This window comes from Meleagris gallopavo, chromosome 7 (assembly GCF_905368555.1).
Source record: "Meleagris gallopavo chromosome 7, MGAL_WU_HG_1.1, whole genome shotgun sequence".
NCBI classification, from domain to species: Eukaryota; Metazoa; Chordata; class Aves; order Galliformes; family Phasianidae; genus Meleagris; species Meleagris gallopavo.
The window spans coordinates 9,725,197-9,749,803 of NC_139410.1; the positions used below are offsets into that span (position 1 = coordinate 9,725,197).

The 24,607-nt window shown below is 42.1% G+C and overlaps 2 protein-coding genes across 10 annotated transcripts in view; both read right to left on the reverse strand.

Moving 5' to 3' along the window:
- The window catches only part of BOLL (boule RNA binding protein), a 40,856-nt gene extending 22,285 nt beyond the window's left edge, over nt 1–18,571 (reverse strand). For all 5 annotated transcript variants that reach the window (XM_085227585.1, XM_085227583.1, XM_085227584.1 and 2 more), the window contains exons 1-4: nt 8,724–18,571; nt 7,659–7,799; nt 4,600–4,691; nt 2,353–2,407 (exon numbers count right to left, since the gene is read on the reverse strand). In XM_085227585.1, coding sequence (XP_085083711.1) covers nt 2,353–2,407; nt 4,600–4,691; nt 7,659–7,799; nt 8,724–8,741 — 306 coding nt within the window. In that variant the 5' untranslated portion in view covers nt 8,742–18,571. The remainder of the gene's footprint in view (nt 1–2,352; nt 2,408–4,599; nt 4,692–7,658; nt 7,800–8,723) is intronic.
- Nucleotides 18,572–19,007: 436 nt separating this feature from the next.
- Nucleotides 19,008–24,607, reverse strand: part of PLCL1 (phospholipase C like 1 (inactive)) — a 183,346-nt gene continuing 177,746 nt past the window's right edge. For 2 of the 5 annotated variants that reach the window (XM_085227578.1, XM_085227577.1), the window contains one exon: nt 19,008–20,711. In XM_085227578.1, coding sequence (XP_085083704.1) covers nt 20,526–20,711 — 186 coding nt within the window. In that variant the 3' untranslated portion in view covers nt 19,008–20,525. Of the gene's footprint in view, nt 20,712–23,327; nt 24,159–24,607 lie in introns of all 5 variants that reach the window. The other 3 variants (XR_014884258.1, XR_014884257.1, XM_085227579.1) reach the window with 3 other exon arrangements.

Genomic DNA, 24,607 nt, shown 5'->3' on the forward strand with positions numbered 1-24,607 from the left:
TTTGAAATCACACTGAAAAGATGGACAACAGTTACAAATAAAAACCAAAATATTCTCTTTATTTGAGCCCTTCTTTGTGAAACATGTGAGCACTTCATAATAACTACATAATACAAAGTCTGACCTATATATTTGAACTTAAATAGAAGCTAAACTACTCTTTTAGATTTGGGTCTTCATAAACAAATACTAACTACTGCAAATATACCAACTAAACCTATTTAAAACTAACCAACTCCCAGAAAAAACTATTGTCAGTTTCAGTCCAACTGCATTCTATCACAGACAATAGAAGATGACTCTTCCCAACATATTTATTTAATTTCTGTGATCCATCAGAATTCAGGCTGCTTTTTTAAATATGACTTTCTCAGTTAAAGGAAGTATCTAATCTGTGTGGATTTCTTCAAAGCATTTCATATGGCATTGCATGAAAAATTACATATGATACTACAAAAAATGAAGATTAATAGGAGAAGCTGTGACTACTTTAAAATAAAATAAAAAATTGTGAAGAGGTACATTAGATGTAGTAGTACAGGATTGAAAGAGGCCCCTCAAGAAATTCCCCACAGTCTGTTCTTCAGATGCAATTTAATACTTTTGAGGAATGAAAAATACTGAGAAAAAAAATCTGAAGATATTATTGATGACCAAGAAGTAAGACGTTTATAAATGAGAAGAAATTCAATAGTATAAAATATAAAATAATTTACATTATAATAAATTATTAAAACTGGGAAATCATCCACTGAAATAGCCTAAAAAAGGCTTAGATCTTAACTGATCTAAAGATGAATGAGGCTACGTGATGCAGAAGAAAAATACAATCTAATTGCAGAATGTCTGATGTGAAGTATTTCCTGCAGACAAAAAAGGTAGTGGTATCTCACTATGTGAGACCAATAAGACTTGGCATGGAAAAGCCCTTCAGTTACATTCTGGGCGATGTTCACAATGGTACCTTGGTATTCTATATCATGGAAATAAAACAAAATCCATGAGAGAAGGGAAAAAACAAACAAACAAAAAACCCCCAGTGTTTCTGTCTGCGTACTCCTCTGGTTCCATGTGATATTTGTTTTAAAAATACCCAAAATTTCTTTTTAAATGCCCCAGTTTTTATTTTGAATTTTAACACGTCAACATTCAGAGACTCAGTATTCTGGTATCTTATCTTGTTTTATATTTGGCCAAAGACATTTTGCAAGCCTGCATACTGTCTTCTGTTTTCCCTCCACCTGTGTCTGCTAATATTTCTACATATATGAATAGATCCCCACCAACTGATTTATCCAATATATGTCAACCAGAATATGGAGCACATATTTTCAAGTAAGAGCTGAAAAGCTAATAACCACCTAACAGTCAATCCTGTCTCAAGGGAGGCTGTAGAGGGAACATCAAGATGGTAACTTAGCTAAGTGGAAAAGCAACCACTTTGTAACGTTAAATGAACTTCACTGTTTAAGACCTCTAATAAATTTATTCCTGAGAAGAGTTATAACCGCTGATGATCAAACATGTCAGAATAAAATAAAGCAGTTATCTTTTCCAACTCTCCACAAGATCTTAACAATGGATTTTCTGGTAAAGCAAATGAAAGCAACTGTGAAGGATAGAGTAATCAGCATGCATCAGAAGAACAGACTGTACGGAGCACATGTAGCGTAAGAAAGTAAATGCTTTATGTCACAGCAAAGCATTCTAATATCAAGTGACAGCTCACTTCCCTAGATTCAGAATATTTCTATATAAATCTTGTGTGCATAGAATGGCCCAGGTTAGAAGGGACCTTAAAGATCATTTAGTTCCAATCCCCTGCTATGGGCAGGGCTGCCAATCACTAGATCAGGCTGCCCAGGGCCCCATCCAACCTAGCCTTGAATGCCTCCAGAGATAGGGCATCCACAGCTCCTCTGGGTAACCTGCTCCAACACCTCACCACCCTCTTAGTAAAAGAACTCCTAATATCTAATCTAAATTTGCCCTCTTCTAGTTTAAAGCCACTCCCCCTTGTCCTATCACTTTCAGACTGTGTAAAAAGTCAGTTCCCCTCCCGCTTAAGCTCCCTTAAAGTACTGGAAGGTCACACTGAGGTCTCCCCAGAGCTATCTCTCCTCCAACCTAAGTAAGCCCAGCTCCCTCAGCTTTTCCTCATTAGGAGGTATCTTAGATCTCTATCTCTCTAAATATTTTCTCAGCTACATTATATGAAGACAAAATGACCAATCTTAACAGACCTATCAATCCACGCAGGCCAGCGGAAGAGGATCAGAAAATCAGAGATACTTTATGTCCACTGTGAAATAAATTATTTAAAAGGAAATCATAACAGGGAATATTACTCACCTCTTGTAGTATCTTCTGTGCATCTTCTTGAGTTTCAAAAGTAATGAAACCATACCTAAATAAAAAGAGAGCTAAGTCTCTGAAGATCATTATCACGATCACATATTGCACATTAATACTTTACATATAATAATGATGTCAGAAGGGAAATTATAGGGGAAAAAAAAAATCAGTTGCAGAAATAGAGACTGTAGTAACAACTGTAATTTTAATTTGTTAGTAATCCCTGTGGTAGTCTACTTTCTAATCTATTTAGATACACAGTAATACATTATTGTTTCCATGCAGTAAATGAGTAGTTCACCTAAACAGCTAAGCAAAACCTGCTGGACTACTGGTGTTACATGGTGAATGTATGTAGATAGTTCTTATCTATAAAAGAAAGAAATTTTGTTCTGGATCTCTCAATTGTTAGGAGTGCCCAAGATGAGATGCACTCCTAACTTTTTAAAAATTATTATACAGCCTTCTCAGCATAGCTCCCATTATGCCAGTGAAAACTTTGAATGCTCCACATCTCCCTAAGCACTACGCAGTACATTAAATTGAGTTCTCAGACAAAGCAGCAAAACACAGATGTGGTTTACCTGGGAATTATTCTTGTCACTCTTGACACAACTAACAATAAACAACAGTTTTGTGGCAGACTCAAGGATAAAGTACTCTCACATTTCATGACATAATACATCTCTTTCACTGTCTATCTCTCAACTGTTGCAACAAATCAAACAGGCTTTCTATAAAGAACTCCTACTACACCATAACACATCAATATTCCCACAAAAATCTGTCACTGAACCAAGTACTGACTGCGCAAACCAAGTGCCTGATCACACAATTCAAGTACAGAACAATATGTACATGTAAGATAATTGCTTTGTCTTATTTTACAAAAAGAACTGCAACTTTCTGAATTGTAACAGCTTTTCTTAATCTTGTAATAGTTTTGAATACATCATTTCTTAGGTTCACAGCTCATTCTCAAGGCCAAACTTCAAAAAAATACTAAGGAAGCGTGAAAGTTTCCATCGTTCTAGACAGCCTATTAAAATTTGCAGTACAAAATATGTTTTGTGAGCCTCTCCATGTTCATGTGAATACAGAGATACTGCTAAACCTAAGGGCTCTTGCTAGACTGCCTTCTCTAATCAAATTTGGAAACATTTCCAAAACCAAGGGCACAAGGTAGCTCCTTCATTTGGGATCTTACCTATACACAGACATTACATTCTACACGCTATCTGGACAATAATCTAATTAGACATAGTCAATCTTAATTAGACAAAGAATCTTAAAATGAATCTCTTAAACTATTTGTCAGCCACAAGCAATAAAGCTTGTGCTTGGATTTGAGTAGAAATCCCAAACATAACTGAAACATTCTTATCCAACATGTTTACTTTCTATATGGAGGTGTGGCAATTTAAGTGTCAAATACTTCTCATAACTGAGTAAAAAGATACGGTATATATACCATATGTGGTATGCTCCATACTACAACCTTTGGCTCAGTCTGTCATTTGCACATCTATGTAAGCTAGGGACTAAACTAAGATTAGGAGTTTTGGACACCAAATCTCATCTCTACTGAGCTTCCTGCTAAGAAGAAAACTTCTCAGTGAAGACCTTTACAGGTAGATATAGATTCACATGGATATTCCTTTTTGCCCCAGCCTTCTTTCCACCTTTGTGCTGCAGCACAGTTCCCCACTTTACTGACTTCACTGTCCATCACCCCTTGGGTTTAAAACTGGACAGTAAAGTTATTGTTTAATCTTCTTCCAGATTTCTCTCTCCTCTCATTACTGACATCTTGTCCTAGCCTCACTTTACTGCAGTCATGATTCTTTCTCAGATTTGCCTGTGTTCCTATTTCAAAAATCTTCACAAACTAATCTCTACTCTCGCCCTGCGTTCCAGCACAATCAGGCTCATCTCACCTATTCCTCAGGATTTTTTTCCCATGCTGACTCACAACAATAAAAAATTATGTATTCTTAATATATAATCCCCAAGAAGGCATTTTAATTCATGTTTTAATTCACATGACAACAATTAAGCAAGTTGCAAAGGCATTTACGTAGCTAAATGTTAGAGAACAAAAGAAGATTTTTGCATACGTGGAATATCTAAGACACAGTACTAATAATGTTCTGAACAAAGAAAAAACTAATAAAATTCACTACAGTCTGACAATTTTCAGTTACATTTTCAATTTCCACAACATGCTTAATCTACTATACCAACCCCTTCGATATTCCAGCTCTGTCATTTACTATCTTCACCTCTCTTACACAGCCATACTGAGCAAAAAACTTCCTCAGGTCATTTTCATTAGTCTAATAAATTAAATCAAGAGGAAAAAAAAAGAAGAAGAAAAGCTGATTTGTATAGTTATTGTCAATGAGTACATATGATAAGACTTCTAATGGATACACTTTGGATAAAAGTTATTACAAACTATTACCCCATATTAAAAAAACAAATGAATGAGCACAGACATGTGCCTCAAAACAAGACAACAGCATTACTGTTTAACTGTTGTATTTCCATATTCAGTGGTAACATTGGAAAACCACTACAACATTAAAATGTTTTTACACAATAACAGTCCCTTTACAAATATATTCACTGAAGCCAGATAACAATCTGATTTTTTTTTAAACTTATCAGAGCACTGTTGACTGCACTGTTCTCAGACTTGAGAGCAGAAGAATACGTAGGCCTTCAAATGTATACATACATGTCTGCACTTGTCTGTACATGTATACTTACATATACACACACATGAAGACATGTATATCACACACACACAGGCACAACATGGGAAAACCCTGCCATAAATTAAATAAAAAAGGTGCTTTTAATGGAGAATGCTCTAAATCCAGACTGAGGAAACTGTTTCTTTCTAACCAGAGTGCACATGTAGGAGGACAATTTCCTAACAAATGCACACTCGAGCAACGTGAGCACTTGTCTCTCTTCTCTGAATTAGCTTTCTTTAATCCTCTAAACATAAACCAAATACAATATCCTCAACACCGTATTTCAGAATTTCTTGTCCTGCACTGATCTGTACATTCGGGCTATTTCTGTACTTGTCCACATTTTTTCATTATTTTAGATACACAAGAAGTACTGTACCTTTAAATGAAAAACTTTTGCTGCTTTAAAAAGTATATATACAGTTTAGCAGAAAATCCCTTTTGCACATTAAGAGCTTACCTGAGTTTGAAAAGTAAAAAAATTTGAAAAGAAAAACTAAAACTCTAATTCTAGTAACATTCATAAATGGAAAGAATACGAAGCTAACATTTCCTGAATAACTCCGCCCTCAACACACATTTTATGAAAAGAACACAATTTACTTGTTGCAATCTTCAAGTTCAGGGAGCACTCACGGTACAAGACTTAGCTCCTCATTTCTCCAAGTGTTCTGGCATTACAACACTACAAAATACAGCCACACTGTAGAAGTGTGGGGAGCAGAAACAGACAAGAGTGCTCTGAACAGGCAGGAAATAGACTTCACTGGGTGTAGCAAAACTGGACAGATCTGTATGATAGGAACGACATTGCAACAAAGATGTGATGACAGAAGGACTAACACGATAGAAAGGTGCTCTAAAGGAAGGGAAGAAGTTTGCTCACCCGTATCAGAAGATTCTAGGTTCGCAGGAGAAAGTTTCACCAAGGAGGGATCTCCAGAAAGAGATCCTTCCCCAGTGGCAGTCAGACAGGTGCTTCACCCCTTCCAGTCACACAGCTGAACTGCCTTCACCTGTGCTTCTAGGGCTGACCAGGTCCCTTCCCCAGGTGCTCAATCAATGGTTCAGGTGTGACTCAACAGTTCCCATACAACTGGGTAATTATGTCTTCCCCTTGGAAATCACCTGCACCAGATCCTGAACAACTACTCACCACTGAAAGGTTAAAGTATTACTAAACGTTACCCCAAACCATCCTCCTGAACAGATCACCATACTTTACACCTGAAGAGAAATGTGAAGTTCTGTTTATATAGGAAAACAATTCCAGCCAAACAAATGATAAGATATGCTCATAGAACTGTTTTATATAAGCTGAAGCATTCTCACATTCTTACATAATGAACAGCAAATAACAGGTAATAAAGACTGATGGTAAGATTTGTCTTTTCCTTCAAACTTAAAATTTCTGGGAGAGCATTCCCTTTCTGGAGAATGTTTCTTGTAAGCTCTGCATCTTATGAGCAGATGCTCACGACATTGAGAAAAAGAATGTGATAAACGATAGAATAGCTGAAGACAAAAATACATTAAGCAACACTTGAAGAGTTCTTAAGACTGCCATCAGTGCAGAAAGTTATACTGGACACCTAATGGATGGTAAGGATGTATACACACATGACAGTAGGCTTCAAAAGCCAAAGATATAGAGTGTTAAAAGACAGTAAGATAAAAAGCCAAAGGTTCACAGTGCAGTTTGCAAATATCTGGACAAACATGGTATCTGTAATTTTGGAAGAAACACCCCTAGGACTTATATTTTCCTGCTCCTGACAGGACAAGGCACTTGTGAGACTCTCAAGAAAGCCTAATGTTAAGCCTACACAATGTCAAAGAGAAATGGCATCGACCACTAAAGAAAGACCTCTTCAGACTGAATCAAAAAGGTACCAACCATAACTTCTCTTAATGAATTCTTTCTCTAAATTTAGGAGATTTTCCCTCCTACAAGTAAGAATCACTACTATGGTGACAGACCACATGGAAGTGCAAAAGCTAAGAGCTAAAATCTGTACTGCAAATTGCCCAGAAAATCTTTCATATTCCTTTTTGCTTTTAAGAAAAAATTACTGCGGTAGGTGAAGAACACGCATACTGTAGCTCCATCTTTGTGGGAATGGAAAAAAAAGCACGGGAGGAGCTGAAGCTACCCATGGCTGCTGTGTTTGCAGCATATATGACCGAGCTTGCAATTAAATGTTACACTTAATTAAAATGTTACTAAATGTTATGCTTAAGTAAAAATCCATACATTCTTACTAAGAAATCTGCTTATTAAAAAAAGCCACCTTCTTCGAACAATAAAAAAAAATGTGGAAACCAGCATGTCAAAAGTTTCTAGCTTCTTGCTAGATGAAGAAGTTTATGCAACTTTGTAGCACAGTGATGTAAATCAAGGCTTAAACATTATTTTCCGCTGTTCATTTGAAGACTGCAGTGAAAGGCACCACCTGAACAAACACATCATTAGTCTTACACTTCTACTGAGCTTTATAGCTATAAAATACCAATTAGTAGTAAAATGAGGAAAGAAAATACCTTAAAATCAATTCCTCCTACAAAGATGCGATTTGGAGTAACTGTTCCAAACCTTGGTGCACCGGTTGGGTTATTTAATGGCACTGGTGACACAGCGTTGGGAGACGAAGGTAAAGATTCTGTTTGTGTCTCATTTGCAGTCTGCTGATTAGGAAAAAAAAAAAAACAAAACAAAACCAAAAACCAAACTTTTCAAAGATTGCCTGTATCTCACACAGTATAGGCTGTAAAATGAAATAGCTCTGAACAGAAAACATATACAGAATTTTTGGTGGGTAAATGCTGAATAATGAGTATGTGTATTTTTATTAAAAACAAGCTCAAGTTCAAGCAATTCTGTAACACCTTGAACAAGCAGCTACAGACCGACGTTTCACCTACATTCCAACATCTTTTTGAATTAAGCATTCTAGGCCTAGTTTCCAAATGTTTTTTCCCTTTGGGTTTGCACAGCACTCTCTGTACCAATGTCTGCAGTGTGTGACTACGGCTCTTTTAGTAGTATCAGCAAATCTTCGTGTTGGTGTTGAACAAACCTACGGTCAGTCACATCAGACCTGCGATGAACCCCACCTCCCAGCAAACATCCCCTCTTTTTATCACTTCTATCCTGCAACACCGAGAAGCAGACATCCGTCCCTCCGGCTATTTGTGGCTGCAACCATCTCCAAAACAGAAGCCTCAGCTGCGTTTGAAGACCCACGGGGGCCGTGTTTTAACGCAACACTCCGCACCGTAGCACAGGGGAAGCGGGCAGGTGGCACAGAGCCCCAGCCCTTTCGCCGAGAAGAGCCGAGGGGCTGTTACCGCCGTGACAGTGCCGCAGGCAGGCCAGGTTTCCCGGCACCGCCAGCCTCGGCCCGCCGGGCAGCGCCGCACACAAAATGGCGGCCCGCCATAACCGCCAGCGGGGGCCGCTGCGGCGGGGAGGCGCCCCTCAGCTCAGGGCCGCCTCGTCCCGCGCCCGAGGGAAGGGGCCCTCAGCTCCCTGCCCCACCGCCCACCCTCTCCCCACAGCGGCCGCCCCGGCTCGGCGGCCTTCGGAGCCCTCAGGCCTCGTCTCACCGCGCCGTCGGGCTCCATCGGTCCCTCGCCGCTCAGCACGGCACGTTCCCGGCACGTGTCGTGTCCTCGGCTCCGCCTTGGCCCGGCAGACGACCTCCAGGGAGAGAGGAAAGCCTCGCCACAGCGCTGAGAGAAGCGCGCGGCCCGGGGGCTTCGGCGCGGCGGAACGCCGGCGAGACCGCGAGGCGCGAGGTTTCGAACCGCTGCGGCCTGGCCCGGCCCGGCCCGGCCCCGCCCCGCCCACCGGCCGAAGAACGGCTCCCGCCGCTGCCGTGCCCCTCCGCCCTCCTTTCCGCACGGAAAGTGCCCCCTCGTAACGCCCGTTCCGCCGAGGCCTGTTCTCCCGCGGCGATCCCCGCAGCTCCTCCCGGCCCCCGCACCTGTGCCTGTCACTCAGCGCCTTCCTCGGGCTGCAGCTCCCCCCGCGGCTCGAGTTTCTGGGCACACCTGGCTCCGACGGAGAAGCTGGCGGCGGGCGAGGTGCGCGCAGCCCGGGACCGGCCTTCCCTCACCGCTCTCCTTGCCTTGGGGGGCGAGAAGCGGCCGCGCGCCTCACCTGTTTGCCGGCCCAACGGAAGGAAGAAAGCAAGCGCCCCAAAACCGACAGCCCACAGTGTGAGGCTCCGCGCGGGTCACTCACTCGGCCTTACGTGATGGCGGCAGAAACAGATTAGCCCTTTTCATTGTTGCTGTGGAGAAGCGCAAGTCCTGAGCGCAGCTCGGACAGCCCTAAAGTTCTGAACGAGACTCAATCAGGCACCCTGAATGCCACCACGCGGCACCGGCCCGCACGGCCCCACCGAGGCGGTTTGGGGCCCCCTAGCAGAGGCCTGGCAAACACAATGCACATCTCATGGCCACTTCTCAAACTATCGCAGCTCTTTTCGGCCCTTGGAGGAGCAGTAGACACTTCAACAGCAATATTTCTGTCAAGTGTACCCTGTGGTCCTCCAGCGAGCAGCACCCCTGCCTATTTGCAGTTACATCTTCTCACATTGTTTGCAAATACAGACTGCTGTGGAAATTGGTGGGCTGCTAAACAGGTCTAGGAAAAAAGTGATTCAGGAGTCTGGTTCATAAGCACTGGAATTGCTAGGCAAAAATGCTTGTTTTGACAATGGCAAGAGCTAAAATGCCTACAAATGTGTGCTGGGAGACACCCTGACCCCCCTCCTCCCCATGAAGATGCTGCTTTTTAAAGTGATTAAACAAACATAGAATAATCATAAAATAATAATCACAGAATGGCAAGGTTGGAAACGACCTGCAAGATCATCTAGTCCAACCATCCTCCCACTACCATTGCTACTACGGGCACTAAACCATATTTCGTAGCTCCTCATCCAGACACCTCTTGAACACTGCCAGGGACGGCGACTCCGCTACCTCCCTGGGCAGCCATTCCAGTGTCTGACCACTCTCTGAGAGAAAAAATTCTTCCTGCTGTCTAACCTAAATCTCCTCTGGTACAATTTGCAGCCAACAAAAAAAAGGTGAAATATACACAGGCTAAATCACGGCTGCTCACAGGAACAGCACCAGGATTTACTCTAGTGTCAATTCATCGCTGGTTATTCTCCTGTTTTACTTCTTTTGGGTGCTTAAAATAAAATCTTCAAGAAAAGAGTATCATGATTATCTAATACACAACAAAATGTTGTTAGTTGCATTCAAATATTCCTGTCTTGCTTAATCTGCTTTATGCTACATGGACCCAACCCCAAACAAGCAGCACTTTCCACATGAATCACGTCTTTAAACTCTCACTGAGCAGTGGACCTTGCACTGGTGCAGGGTGCACCCTTCTGATGTACCTTTCTGGTGTTTCTGCAGCACCTACCAGTGTCTGCAGCATTACTGTTACCACAGGAAATTAATAATAATAATAATATAAAAGACTTGCCACTAGTTGTGTTTACTATATAACAATATAATGCTGAGCTGTTAGCAGCAAGGTTTTTTTTCATTCTCTGAGAAAACTATAAAAGGCAGTTTTAGAAGAGCTGATGAGATTTAAAAAAAACCAAACAGTTAATATTTTGTTAATATAATTCAAACTGTTGAATTGGATTCATTCACTTTCTCGAATATTTACCACAGAGCAGCAAAGCTTACCCTAGAAACAGCTGTGCTGTGTATGCTTAATACCATTCAACTGCTAGCAAAATGATTTCAAGTTCATTCTTCCTGCAATACAGACAACCAAGTTGTACCACCTGAGTCACAGTTGTTCCCCAAACTCTCTTGTATAACCTACAGGTATTTTTTTTCCTTCTACAAGAAGATTTGCAGGCCAGAACGAGGGCTTGCTAACTGAAAGTCATTAGATTCAGGCTACCAGACATATTTTTACTAATCTTGGCTAATCTTATGCCTGCTTAAACTCTGTTTTTAAAAACTTCTGCTCAATCAGTTACAAAACAGCCTATACTCACAAGAACGACTGATGTCATTAACAGCCTCTAACCTTCATCATACCTCTCTCATCTGCCTTGAATCTTAATCCATGAAACTTAATCCATGAAAATTTGTGGTTCATGGAGGACAGGGAATTCTGGCCTGCATGGGCAATGCGAGGGCCACAGTGTTCTCCCAGAGGTTTTTTTTTTTTTTTTCCCCTGCTCCACCACAGAGCTTTGTTAGCCAATCCCCCCGTGCTTTCTGTCTCCACATTTCCCACATACCCAGTGAGAATACACAGTGCTGCCCAAAGGGTACAGGCAGCAGAAATACTGCATGGTGCTACCATGTTAGAATAACACATCCAAACCTTGAGAATCCAAAAGTTGCATGGGAGTCCTTCCAGGAAAACAGGACAACCTCCCCACTCCTTGAGCACATACTTCAAAAAAAAAGGTGATTTCACAGCCTATTTTCCTGCAAAACGGCACAAACTAACTACTCAGTGTGGACCTCACACATTTGAGTTGCCTTCTCAAAGGGGAAGACATAAAACTGAGCTCTCTGTTACTAAAATATGCCAAAAGAGCAGAGGCTGCACACCATCATCCCTGCTGCCCTGCATCCTTGCAGCCCACCTATGTCCACATGCAGTCCCACAGTACCAAGCAGACACCTGCCCTGCTCTGTCCCTGCATGAGAGCTGGCCCTCTGCAACACTGGGATGCAGAGGCAAGGCTCTTCCCAACAAAACAGCGTGGGCAGTGGCACTGAATCCCTGTCCAGTGCCTCAGCCATCCTGCATGCTGCTGGAGGCAGTTTTCTCTACAGCCACTGGTTTAATAGGACGTGCAGTTAGACAGATTCATCCTTTCAGCTCCACTCTGCCAAGCCTTCACTCTCTAACCACCGCTGCTTCCATCCTGGGGAATTACAGTTGCCCTCTGCTTCTCTCTTGCAGGCAGGCATGTTCATCAGAGAAGTAGCTCTTGCAAAAAAAAAAAAAAAAAAAAAAAGTGTATAATTTAGAAAGCCACCTGCTCAGCTTTCATTCTTTGAAATCCATATAATCAATTTGACTTCCCCTGGAGAAGTTGCAATTGTTTTCAATGAAGGAGGAAATAGAGATTTGTGATATGTGGTAAAAGCACTGGCAGACCCAAGAAAAAGGTTGATCAGCCACAGTGAGGGGCTGAAACCTGCTATGCTGGACCAGCAGAGACTCCCCAGGATCCACACAATACAAGGGGGATATACTGCAATTCTGCCCCTTTTGGGACCATCTCTGGGTCTTTCTCCACATCATCTTTCTTGGATTTTCTTGGTCAAAAGATTACTAAAGAATATATCATTTGGCTTTGTACAGGATGAGCTGTCACAGCTAGCTACCTTTTGTACCTATAATGGCTTGGTTTCTCTTTATGGATTTCTACTACAGATACTTCTTGTAAATGGCAGAAAACAAGCACTGTTAGGATAAAACAAATCCTCTCCCACAGTCTGCAGCTAAAAAAGGTGGGATGAATTGCTGCCTAAAAACTACCAGTCTCAGCACTGGCTATAGGAATGGTTCAGCTGCACAGTGCTTCTGGCATGCAGTGCTTCTTCCACATGCAGAGGAGCTGCTCAGGCAGTGACCAGCACCGCTGCTTGCAGGCACCCACCCTGGCCTCCCCTCTGGGCTGAGCTGCTGTGACTTGTGCTGCTTCTCCAAGTGGGAGCTGCTGCATACCCCTACAGGGAGCTCCAGGTCAGAGCATCCCACCCACACCTCAAGCTCTGAGCAGTACTGATCCTCTACAACCTCAGGTGCAGAGCATCATCTCCAACCCCTCACCACCTAGGAAAAAGGCAGGCCTTACGGCCACCTGCAGCTCAGGTACAAGTGACAAACAAACTGCTGGGTTTTTGCTGGATAGGAGGATCCAGAGATCTCAGCGTGTACCCCATAAAAATCTCTCACACCAGGCCTAAGGTTCTTTCCCATGCACATCATTATTAAACACTATTTAGATAATTTTCACATCTAATTGACATAAATAATGGGAAGAATCAAAACTGGTGCCATTCTGTCTTCAATTAATGCTGTTGTCTGACTCCATATCAGAGGCTTTCATGTGCCCTTGATTTGCTGCCTGGTAGAAACATTTCTCCTGTGGACATTTGTGCTCATTCAATGTTAATTATGACCTTTAAGCATTCAAATAAATCCCCTGGTAACAGCCTCCACGCACAAAAAACACATGACAGACCCTGGTGTCAGTTTTCAAATAACACTTCCCCTCAAGACCTGGGACACACAATTCCAACTGATGTGATATCACCTTGCAGTCACCTTGCTAGAAGTGCTATAATCAGTAACAAACAGAACAATCTCCTTTCCTGTGCAACTGACACACTCCAACACAAGCAGAAGCACTGAAGTCAGTGGTACCATGGCATTATTTCTCTGGCTCTTCTTGTACAACAAATGGGGGAACAACTGAAATAAAATTGACAATGTTTTCAAAGTGCCTGATGTGAGAGGCCAAGGAAGCCACAACAAGAAAAGCAAGTATCAAATGCAAAGATGAAAGCCTATGGGGGGGTTATTCATATTCCAGTAAGCAGGTGAACTCTGCTAACAGCTAAAGATAAAACTTCCGTCCCAGCACACGGCTGCTAGGTGGAGATGTGAAGATGAGAGTCAGAGCTGCTGCTGAAGCACTTTCCCTTGTCAGCTCTGCTGTGCTGCCTCTCAGTACAGGGAAAAGCCTTCCTTTGCTAACAGCCCTATATGGCATAGGTCTGATAGAGCATGGGAGGGAGCAAAACAGCCTGGCATGCAGCATGGTTGAAGTTTGCACATCCTCTTGTCACACAGGTACCTGGGACCGCCGATCCCTCCAAACCTGCTGTTGCTTCTCAGACCCTAAATTCTGCAGCAGGGTTTCCAGGATCACAGGATCAATTTGTCCTTGCCATAAGGAGTATGTACCAAACCTGAACCGAACAATATTGACACACACTAAAGAAAACTAAAACTAAAAACCCCAAGGTTTTTTGCTGCCTCTGTGTTGTGTCAGCAGTGCAGGGGCCCCTCTCACCTCTCTCCAGCCCTTCCACTGAAGCTCATTGCCTCTTGGTCTCTGTGGAACAAGGTGAGATTATTTCATTCTCCTTTGCAGGAGTGTAGCCGTTCTGCACTGGCTTTGAAAGCACAGCAACAGAAAGAAACAGAAAGAAATGGATTTGCCAGTACCAATACATCCTTCAGTACTTTGCTCCAGCATCACCCACACTCTCTAACTTATTTTTCATTTGGGCAGAGCTGAGCAGCAGTGACCAGTGCTTTGGCCCACTTGCTTTGTGTGGTTGGAGGTAGCAGTACATCCTCTCCCTTGTGCATGGCACACTAATGCTGCAACTGCAAGGCCACAAAACTCCTGCTGCTCTCTGCTGCCAGCATCCTTCTCCATCCATCAGCATCATAAATAATCACAGCAGCTCCTACTGTCTGAATCATAATTTGTGTCTCTTTTCTAATTGTATTACATGTAGCTGGCCCACTAGACCCTATCTGAGGAAGCATACAAATAATTCATCTATATTCCTCCACTCTCCTCATATGTACTTCCTGACAAGCCAGATTGATACTGTTCTTTGTCTACTTCTAATCTCATCTCCATCTTGTACATCTATTATCTTTTTTCAGCTGTCATCTGCAATTAATGCTTCACATGGCATATTCAATCTCTTCCCATATTCCAAATTCGTGATTACATTCAATTCAGAGGCCAAGGATGAACTACAGACATTCAGTCAGATTGAATTTGAGGACTAATATTTTTGGGTCAAAAATTATCATCGTTTTCTTTTCCTTACAAAAAAGTAACATCTCATACATTATTGCAAGCAAAAATGTCTAAGATGCTCTTAATTGCGTATTACATAATTGAAGCATAGCAATTTTGTGAGTCAAATGAGGTGATTTAATGAGGTATCACTTAACAGTGATTGACACCTGCAGTCAAGAACTACACTGAGCAGCAGGCTGGAGCAACAAACTACTCGTATCCAGTGGCAGCAGTGCCACTGCCCTAGCCACCAGGAGCCTTCCCAGCCCCAGAGGGCTCCTGCTGCTGGAGGCCTCAGTCCTGTCCCGAGGTTGTCCCACACATCCCCACTGGTCTGGGACACAGACCTGTACAACCTTCTGCTGGCAGAAGGCATCACCACCAGCTGCCTCTTGCTCACTGCTCAAACAACCCCCCCGTGCTGCAGTGATGGATGGCTCCTCCTGTGGGCTTCAGCCAGCACTCCCAACACATGTCACACACCAACTCACCTCCTCCTCTCTCTGCTTGCATACTCTTGGCCTCAAGTACAGTGTTTGCTTCCCAAGACCAATGTATTCATGTCTTAATAAATTAATGAATTTCCACTGCACAATTTAACAGAGAAAACACTTCTAACATTACTGATAACTCATACTTGCCTTTACAATCTTTCATTTTTCTTTCAGTTTCCAGTGGATGGCAGTGTGCACCGGCTGCAGCAAACAACTGCCAAATGTAACACTACTCTGTGCTCATGTGCTGTCTGCTGAGATTTCGATTTCTGCACATTCTCTCGAAATTACTCCATGAGGATTAGATGTAAAAACAATTTATTTTTCATAAACTACTTCAAACAATCAAAGAGAGCAGAAAAAATGCATTCAAAGCATGACCCATTTGGTCAGGGCATGTTCACACAGTGTTTTCTGTTGCACAGGAACAGCTGCTGGGATAGCTCTTGCATCACTTCTCTGGCCCAGCTGCTCACATATCGGTTACTGAACTCCCATACTCCTCAACGTTAATTTAAAAAGCAAACTTTTTTTCTTTTTTTTTTTCCAGAGATCTGTTGTGGAAAGCAAACAGAAGACTACTCAGCCTTAGCCTGTGAATGGGAACCCAAAAGATGGTTCTAGACTATTCTGATACAGTGGGATACCCTGGGATTTTCATACCTGCCCTGGGAGGTGATGGGAACATCTCAGTGCCTGTAGTTTCCTCTACCCTCTACCTCTGAGCTCCTCTCAGTTCCATCCCCACCACCTTCCTTTTCTTCCACGAGATGGCTGTAATGCCGCCAAGCATTACAGGTGCAACCACATGCAGGATTTTCTCTTGCATTTGGAAAGTGAAGAACAATTTTTATCAGTGACCCCCAAAACAGCAATAACATAGCTCAAGCCTCTCTAAGCCATATTTCATTCCCCCATTTCTGCAGCACTGGGTAATACACTCAGCACACAGGTTTACCAGCCCCAGCTGAGCCACAGCCAGCTGCAGATAAACGTGAAACAAAATCAAAATCATCCCTTAAATAACTGTTCCTGCAGCACTGGTCCTATCACATCCACTTCTCATGTACTCCAGGAGATTTAAAGTATTTCTGGAGTGAATCCCGTGGCCTGAAACGATTAAATAACCTTCTGTTCCCAAATGCCCATTCACTGTGCCCAGATGTTTTTGTATCTTATCAGTCACCTTGCCCCTGTTATACTCTGTACTTTACAAGAGGTAAGTCTCAGATTTATTGAATGTGTACATCACCTGCTGCTGCAGCAGCATGAGCTGGGACCACTACTCCCAGTCCTGCAGCAAGCAGGAAGAGATTGCTCCTGCAACCCCGTCACTTTCTTGTTTCATGGAGTTCCTTGAGTTAGTCAGTGTAAGGCCACTATCTGCCACTGTTGGACTGGGATGAAGGCCAAGGAGGCGATGACCTAATGTTTTAGTCTGAACAGACAGGCAGAAGAGATAGATTGTTATAAAAGAAAGCTCTCTCCATGCATGCAATTACCTGGTAACAATCTATTTTGGGAGGTTAATCTCAAAAGGAGGAATGTGCAAAGCTCTCACCTTGTTCATGCTGGGAAGTTGTATTATCCCTTTAAAAACAGAATAAAATCCATGAAAATGATACAGAAAGAAGGAAAGCAGCATGTTACCTTAACTCATACTGAGCTCAGGAGAGGGAGGGGAAGGGAGTCAGTCCTGCTGGTCAAGCAAGCATGTGAACTTTGGTAAAGAATTATCCCAGATGATATCTAGGTCCACAAACAGCTGGACTAATTCAGCCTCCTCTTCAGTGTCTCAAGGTGAGACTCCTTCACATATACAAAAAACAAAATGCAAGTGAAACCCTCCGCATCTACTTTCCCTGCGTGGTGGTGCCACACATAGACAGAGGTCACACTGCAGCCTTGTTGCAGGAAAGTGGCTGTCAAGGCCTCTCTAAACCACTCACCCTGTGTTTTCTTGGGAAATCCGCAGGAACACCTGTGAGGTGGCAATCTCTGCCACACTCAACCAAAGGTGTGGTTTAGTAAGTGCCTGACACACCAGTGAGCAGACAGCATGCTCCTGAGTGCTGCAGATGCAATGCCCTTGGGAGAGGAGAACAAGTTGGGGCTCAGCCCTTGTGGCACGTGCTGGCTTCCCTATCCTCACCAGTAGGAGACGACTTGGAAGACACTGGTGGTACAGGACAGCCCGAACACAGTGTGGATCTCCACCTGAGAGCATCAGCACAGTTAAGGGAGTTTTAGAAATCTATAACCTAACCCATACTTAGGAAAGGAAAAATAATTAGTCCTATCTTACAGATGAGAGAATGACACACAGACAAAAAAATACTGTAAAGAGCACAAACTTGGTGTCAGAGTGAGAACAAGAACCAAGGTAAATTCACACTTGTACTCTTCTCCAGCAGACACCTTGCATGTCAGTCCACTGAGAGCTCCCTGATTTCTCCTCGCCATCACACTGTAAACAATTGCACATACCTGTATCATTTCCTACTGTAACTTCCACAAAAGTAATTGCTATGATAATATCTGTCCATTCAGGAAGGAAATCAGGGAAATCATACTGACATGGAGCAAAGGGAAGGTTGTGCCACTCCAGAAAGCATGTCATGAAATCCCTCCTGATGGGCCAGACAGTCCTTTACGTGTTGTTGCACCAATGCTGGATATGATCTTTCCACATGTTCTCCTTCAAGACTGAATTTTTATTATGCTGGCATCACTTTTGCATCCTCTCCCAGTGACTTTGAAAGGTGTGCAAAGGTAAGGTGCTGCTGATCTCTCTCTTCTTGTTGGAGGGAGCATGGCTGTAGCTCCCAATGCCAGGATCAACCTGGCCTCAGCAGCATAGGACTGTCCAGAGTTTTATCCTTGTGTTTAAGCACAGAATGTCACACAGTTATGAGCTTGGCGCAGGACCTGATATGAATGTTAAACATGGCATGACAGGTACGTGTACTGTGTGCTGTGGGATTTCTTGCTAGCCACCATCTTCTGCTTCAGCAAATATGCATAGAATGGGTGGTACACCTCTTTGCAACTTCATCACAGAAAGTATGCCCATTTCTCCTATTCTGTAGCAACCTTGACCTTCTGAGAGAAAGATTGAGAGACAGAGACTGCTTCCTTCACAACTGATGACATTAGGCTAGTTATTTCCATCCTCCCTAACTAATGCTGAAGGTCAAGTACTGTTTTTCATATAAACACAACCCACAATGAAATAAAGAAGGTGATCCAGGAGGGTAAAATGTAACCATGCACCATGATCTGGGATTTATGTCTCACATGAAACACAAGACACTCCTCTCCAAATCTAACTGAAAGCTAAATACATTCATAGTCTAATAGGGAGATAAACAGAGGATTTAGGACTGCATCTTAGTAAGTACAGCAAGTTTTACTGAAATGGTATTTATAGTATCTGAGTTACAACCTTTGCAGTAATATGGTTCCTGCTGGAGCAGTATCTCCTCCCACAAGCAACTCACCCACTTCAAGTCTCACTGGTTACTTTCTGTCTTAAATCACTTTAAAAACATGGCTCAAAGTTGTTTCATAGCTTTACTCTCTCAGAAATGTGCAACATGAACATAATAGTGTTACTAAGAAGTCAAAAATAACTTAACACAGTAGCTATATAAGATTCTCCAATGGTCAAACTTTAAACAATTACTTTTTGCTAAGTTCAGAAAATTAGCATATTTGTTAATCAAATTAATTTAAAAAGTAGCTTTTCAAAATAAAAGCAATGCTTTAAATAAATATAGTCTTTTTTATAAGCATAAAACACTCCTGTTTAGGTAACACAAATACTACACTCAAGCACAGTACTTAAACAATTGAAATGAATGTTGTGAGCATATATGAACTGGACACTGGGAAGGACAAGAATGCATTGCTTTGTGACATTTTCTGTTTTCCTTCTACAGCAACACAAAAAGATGTCCAATTCTCAGCACTATCCTAAACACTTGATACATGCTAGGACATTTGTAACTGCTGCATATAAATGCTGGTACCCTCATTTTCGCCAAGCATTTTATCTATACTACATCCACAGTAGTTCTGCAGCCTTGTTTCAAATGTCTAGCATGGTATGATTCTTAACCACCGCAACGTAAGGCCAGATCCCGCCTATACACCGACCTCTCATACTTCTTCAATAAAGCTCACACTACATGGAATTTTTAAAACCTGCCTTCCAGTACTGGCACCACAGTGTGTTTCAGAAGGACCTGAAGCTCACCTTCAGAGTATTACCAAAGAATATTCACAGCTTTCCTTACAACTACAGGGCTGACTAGCTACGTTCATCACTATACAAGTTAAACATAAATGCCTATCAGAAAAGACTGTAGATGCCCTGCAGATCTACAAGGTAGCAATGATGTACTAGAATGAAATAAATCAGCTAGTTCTCATGTTAGCATGTGTTATCTGGATGTATCCCAAAGAGCAGTTTGCTAAAATTCAATGAAATGTACATCTGAAATCTAATCACAATCTACTTAGCAATTCTGACCATTTAATATCTTCTCTATTTAAATTGTCCATTAAAAATCATGTTCAGGATCTGCAGCAAACCATTGTTTTTGCCCTCACAAAAACAGTAGCTAATGACATTTGTTGACATATTTTGTCTGTTTAAACAGTATAACAATAATAATAACCTATAAGTTGAATGATAGAAGTTGGAGAGTAAAATAAAGCACAAAAGCTGATACAAGTACTCTCTATTCGTTTTGATCTTCAGAAGGAACAGGCCTATTCAAAGACAACAAAGGAATAAATTAAGTAAATGACTAATGTAATGCATAAAACGGTGTTTACAGGATCTGCATATGCGCACACGCGCACTTGTGTACAGACAGCTGGGTTTCATTAGAAATCTTACTACTGGAGTTCAACTTACATAAATTAACTGCATTAAAATACTGATATTGTGAGGATTTTAATACTATTAACACCCTGTACAGGGCATTCCTGTGTGAATTTCTAAAAGCTTTAAAAAAATAGTTTAGAGCTATTGAAATCTGTGACAAACATGACAACTCTGCGTCCTAGCACTGCTTCCCATTTTCATCTCCTGTATCCTTCTCTTGTATCGCTTCTAGGCACCGTTTTGACTTTGCATCTGCATGCGCACTTCCAGTTTTGCTCAGTCCGCAGGACAGGCATGCCAGCTGGATCTGCTTCATGTTTTCCAGGGCTTCATTCTTGGCATTCTTCAGGAGGTCTCCTTGGCCCTAAGGATGCACAGACAGAGAGAATCAGGGATCACACACATTGCTCAGAACCAAAAATAGGAATAATACTCTGTCACTGGTTCAGTACCGTGGAATGTGAGCCAGGTGCTGTCTCAAACCTCCCTGAACACCAGCCCCAGGGGAAGAGACTGAAGTCTCTGCTGCAGCTCAGCTCACTAAGGAAGGCAGCAGGTGGCATAGTGAGCATGAATGCAATGGGAGCCAAACTTTCCCCCTTTTAGGGCACCCCTTGGGAAGTAACTTGGTCTGACTGACTTACGGAGTTCATTGCTCCCAAGTGCTCATCTCTACAGGGAAATGGACTATCTTCTTCCACAGTCAGTAACAAGGATCTGCCAGGAATGCAGTAGCAATGACACCCTCTCCTCATGCCATTGCTCCATCCTCGCAGGAACACTCATTGCATCAGATCCCAAATGGCAACAACTACATGACCACAGCCAAGGTCCCTTACAAGCTGTGAGACCCCAGTTACCCATCCCTCCTTGTACCTGGATTTGCTCTCTAGCTCTTGGCAAGGGCAGGCCAAACTGTGGTTACGAGAAGCGTGACATTCTGTAATACTACAGTGAATCTTTTCAAACCACTCTGAGACCTCTGATCAAGCAAGCTGGGAGCAAGGGACCATATGAGTAAAAGCCTGTTTTTGTGTCTTCTCAAAGCATGCAAAAGTGAAGTGACTACAGGCTGTCAATGCAATTTGTAACTATCAAGAAAAACATGTTATATGAAATTTGTATTAAAGAGTTTGTGCTCAGAAATGCCAAAATGAATATTTATTTAACACTGATATCTCAAGTGCCATTGTGTAACAAGATTCTGGTGCTGGAGGATACAAATAAATAAAAGCTAGGAGATGCATCTGGTCATTAAAATTCAGTATCACTAAGAACCTGAGCTGCTCTTCTTCTAACATCACCCAAAGTACAGCTTAAAGTATACCAACTCTGTGCAGCGGTTTGTGAGCATATTCAGAAGGAACACTGACTTAAATGTCACATTCACCTCTCTGCCACCTAACTTGACCTCCTGCAACCAGAGCTGCTCAGTGAGGTCTCACAGGAGGCAACAGATGCAAGAGTTGGGAAAAACTAGAAGGGCAACTAACCACTGAATCTCCTTCAGTTTTCAAAACAAACCACATGTGTTGGAGGAAGAACAGCATAACAACTTCCAGCAATGGGAGCATTTCAGCTCTCCCTTTCTCAATAAAGAGAGGAAGAGCGTATCCCACACTGATGATCACATTTCCCTTCTTACCAGTGCCTGGCACTGGGTTTGCACCACCTGAGCCTCTGTTAACAGTGTTCACAAGGACGACACAATGGTTGCTTGCAAGTCTCCCAGCACTGGTAAACACCACGTGGGAAACAACGTCAGCCAGAGATGGCATCCTGCATCCGAGGAGGTGATTGCCTCATCTCCTGCTGACATCAATTTGTCCCTGCTGAACAATGCAGATCCTTCCCCAGATGCTAGGAATCCAACTTAATGCTAGAATAACAAAAAGCACTGGGAAGGAGAAAGCAGCTCTGTGCTATTTGGTATGGAGCACTTTTGAAGAGATTTCTAACTCGGCAGCATGACAGTTATGGGTAAGCAGACAAACAGTGAGCAGATACTGCTTAAAAAAACAAAACAAAATTTATGCAGCACACACTTCATATAAATGCATTCTTGCTCTTAGGATAAAGGTTGAGCTTATTTTTAAAGGTGGAAGGCAGGGATTCAACATATATCTGCCTCTACTGCTCAGTGTGCCTCACTCTCCCCGTCTGCAAATAGAAGGGGAAGCAAACCTATGTCACAGATCGCAGCACAGCCAGACAGCTCCAACAGCAGTGTTACTTACGACACAGTAATGTTATGAAAGATGGTAGTAGACTCCCCACTACACAAGTGCATTTCTGAATAGCTCGGTTTTAGCACGAAACAAACCCACTTACAGTGGGGCTTGTTACTGGTTCTTTTGTTTTGTCATGCATACAGGACTGCAGACACTAAAGGTTGTGCCAATGAGATGACAAATCAGTGTGATGATGCTTTGCAGCCTTAATTTCTCTGAGCAAAAAAACTGGCACTATGTATTCGCAGAATAATCTCTTTAGCACAAAAAGCAATTCAAAATAGACATCCCTACAGTACAAAGCACATTTACACTCCAAAATGGGAAGAAACAGTGCAACAGAGATAAAATAACACTAATGATGATGACAATGGAGGCCCAGCATCCAGAAGCATCTGGCATCCTCTTTGTTGGGGTGTCTGGGAAAAGATTTCTAGGGAAACTACTTGGGATTTAGTACACCTCTGTTTGGAGGATGACAGCCTCAGTCCACCCTGGAAAGATTCATATCTGAAGTCCCCAGAAGCCAGGGAACTTCACAGCCAGTGTGGCAGCACTGAACCATCAGCTCTCCCTTACGCATATTCTGATTTCACATTTAAGTAACCAGGCAATTCAGATTACAAGTTTCATTTGAGGAAACACATGACATGTCTTCTGGTTCCAAGAAGAGAAAAACTCCTCCTGAGCACAATTTCAAGGTTTTGAAGACATATTTCGCAGTGATCTGAAAACAGAAATGGACTTACCAAAACAATGCAATTCCATTAATGTGCAGACCAACCGATATACGTCTTGGTTTCCTTGTGTTATTTATTTTTAAACAGCTGTTCCACTTGAGCAAGCTGAAGAAAAAATGATTTTGAATGATCTGTCACAAACCCCCTCTGACAGAACTGCGGTAATTCTAGAGAAACTGAAAAAAAAATAATCTGTGGGCATTCTCTGTTTGAAAAGCCATCTGTTTGCTTTGTAAAACTGGCTGTGAACATAATCCACTTAAGGAAAAAGTCAGCAAAACTGTGTCAATACCTTAACAAACTAAACACTGGATAGAAGCTAGAATAAACTTCAAAAGTATGACTGTGCTGAAACAATCTTCATAAGCCAGTCTTTGTGATAACCTCTGTATTTGTGATAACAATCCTCTTTGCTCTTACAAACAAAGCATCTCTCTTCCAGACAGAGATCACAACAGTGCATTTCAGCATCTATCCATCTATCTTCCTTCTGCTGCTGCTATCATCAGCCTTCCTGAACACGAATACTTGTGAGAAAGGTTAAACTCAACATTTGGCAGGACACTAAACTAAGCCAAAAGAGATTAATCAAGGGTTGCACTTCAAGAAACAATGAAGAAGCCCATTTTAATTTAGAGTTAGAGAACATTAAGTGTAAGGTTTCATACACCTAACTACAACAAGCCATGGAACCTCAACATAAATTAACATTACCGTAAAAATAATGCAGCTTGTCAAGCAAGTGTGAGATTATGAGCTTTTACCTTGACAGGCTAATAGTACTGAGGAAACAGGGATCATCTAGCAGAGCTTTAAGTACTGCTCAGTTCCAGTGACAACCTGTGAGAAGATTTCAGATGTGTGTGAGTAGCTCTTGGTAGACACTTGCACAACAGACACAGCTGAATTTTGTAGATATTACTATTATTTAAAATTCTTACAAAATCAAACTTCTACATTTTTGTGAGTCAAGACCACAGCTTATTATATCCAGTGAAAAGCCAGAGCCTGAGGTAAGAGAAATGAAAGGAGAAGGTGGTTTAGAGCACCATTTTGTGTTTGATTTCACAATGCTTTTCTTTTTTTTTTTTAATACACAATGCATGTTATCTCCTTATGAATATAAATATACAGGTATAGGTACCTGTACATACATTAATAATTATTATTTATATTCCCATGCTTTCCAGGAAATTTTGGCCTTCATGTTATGATGCACTGCTAGCTTTGGGCTCCTGCCATTACTGGGGCTCAGATGGTCAGAAAGGCAGGACATGAACCTCCCCAGG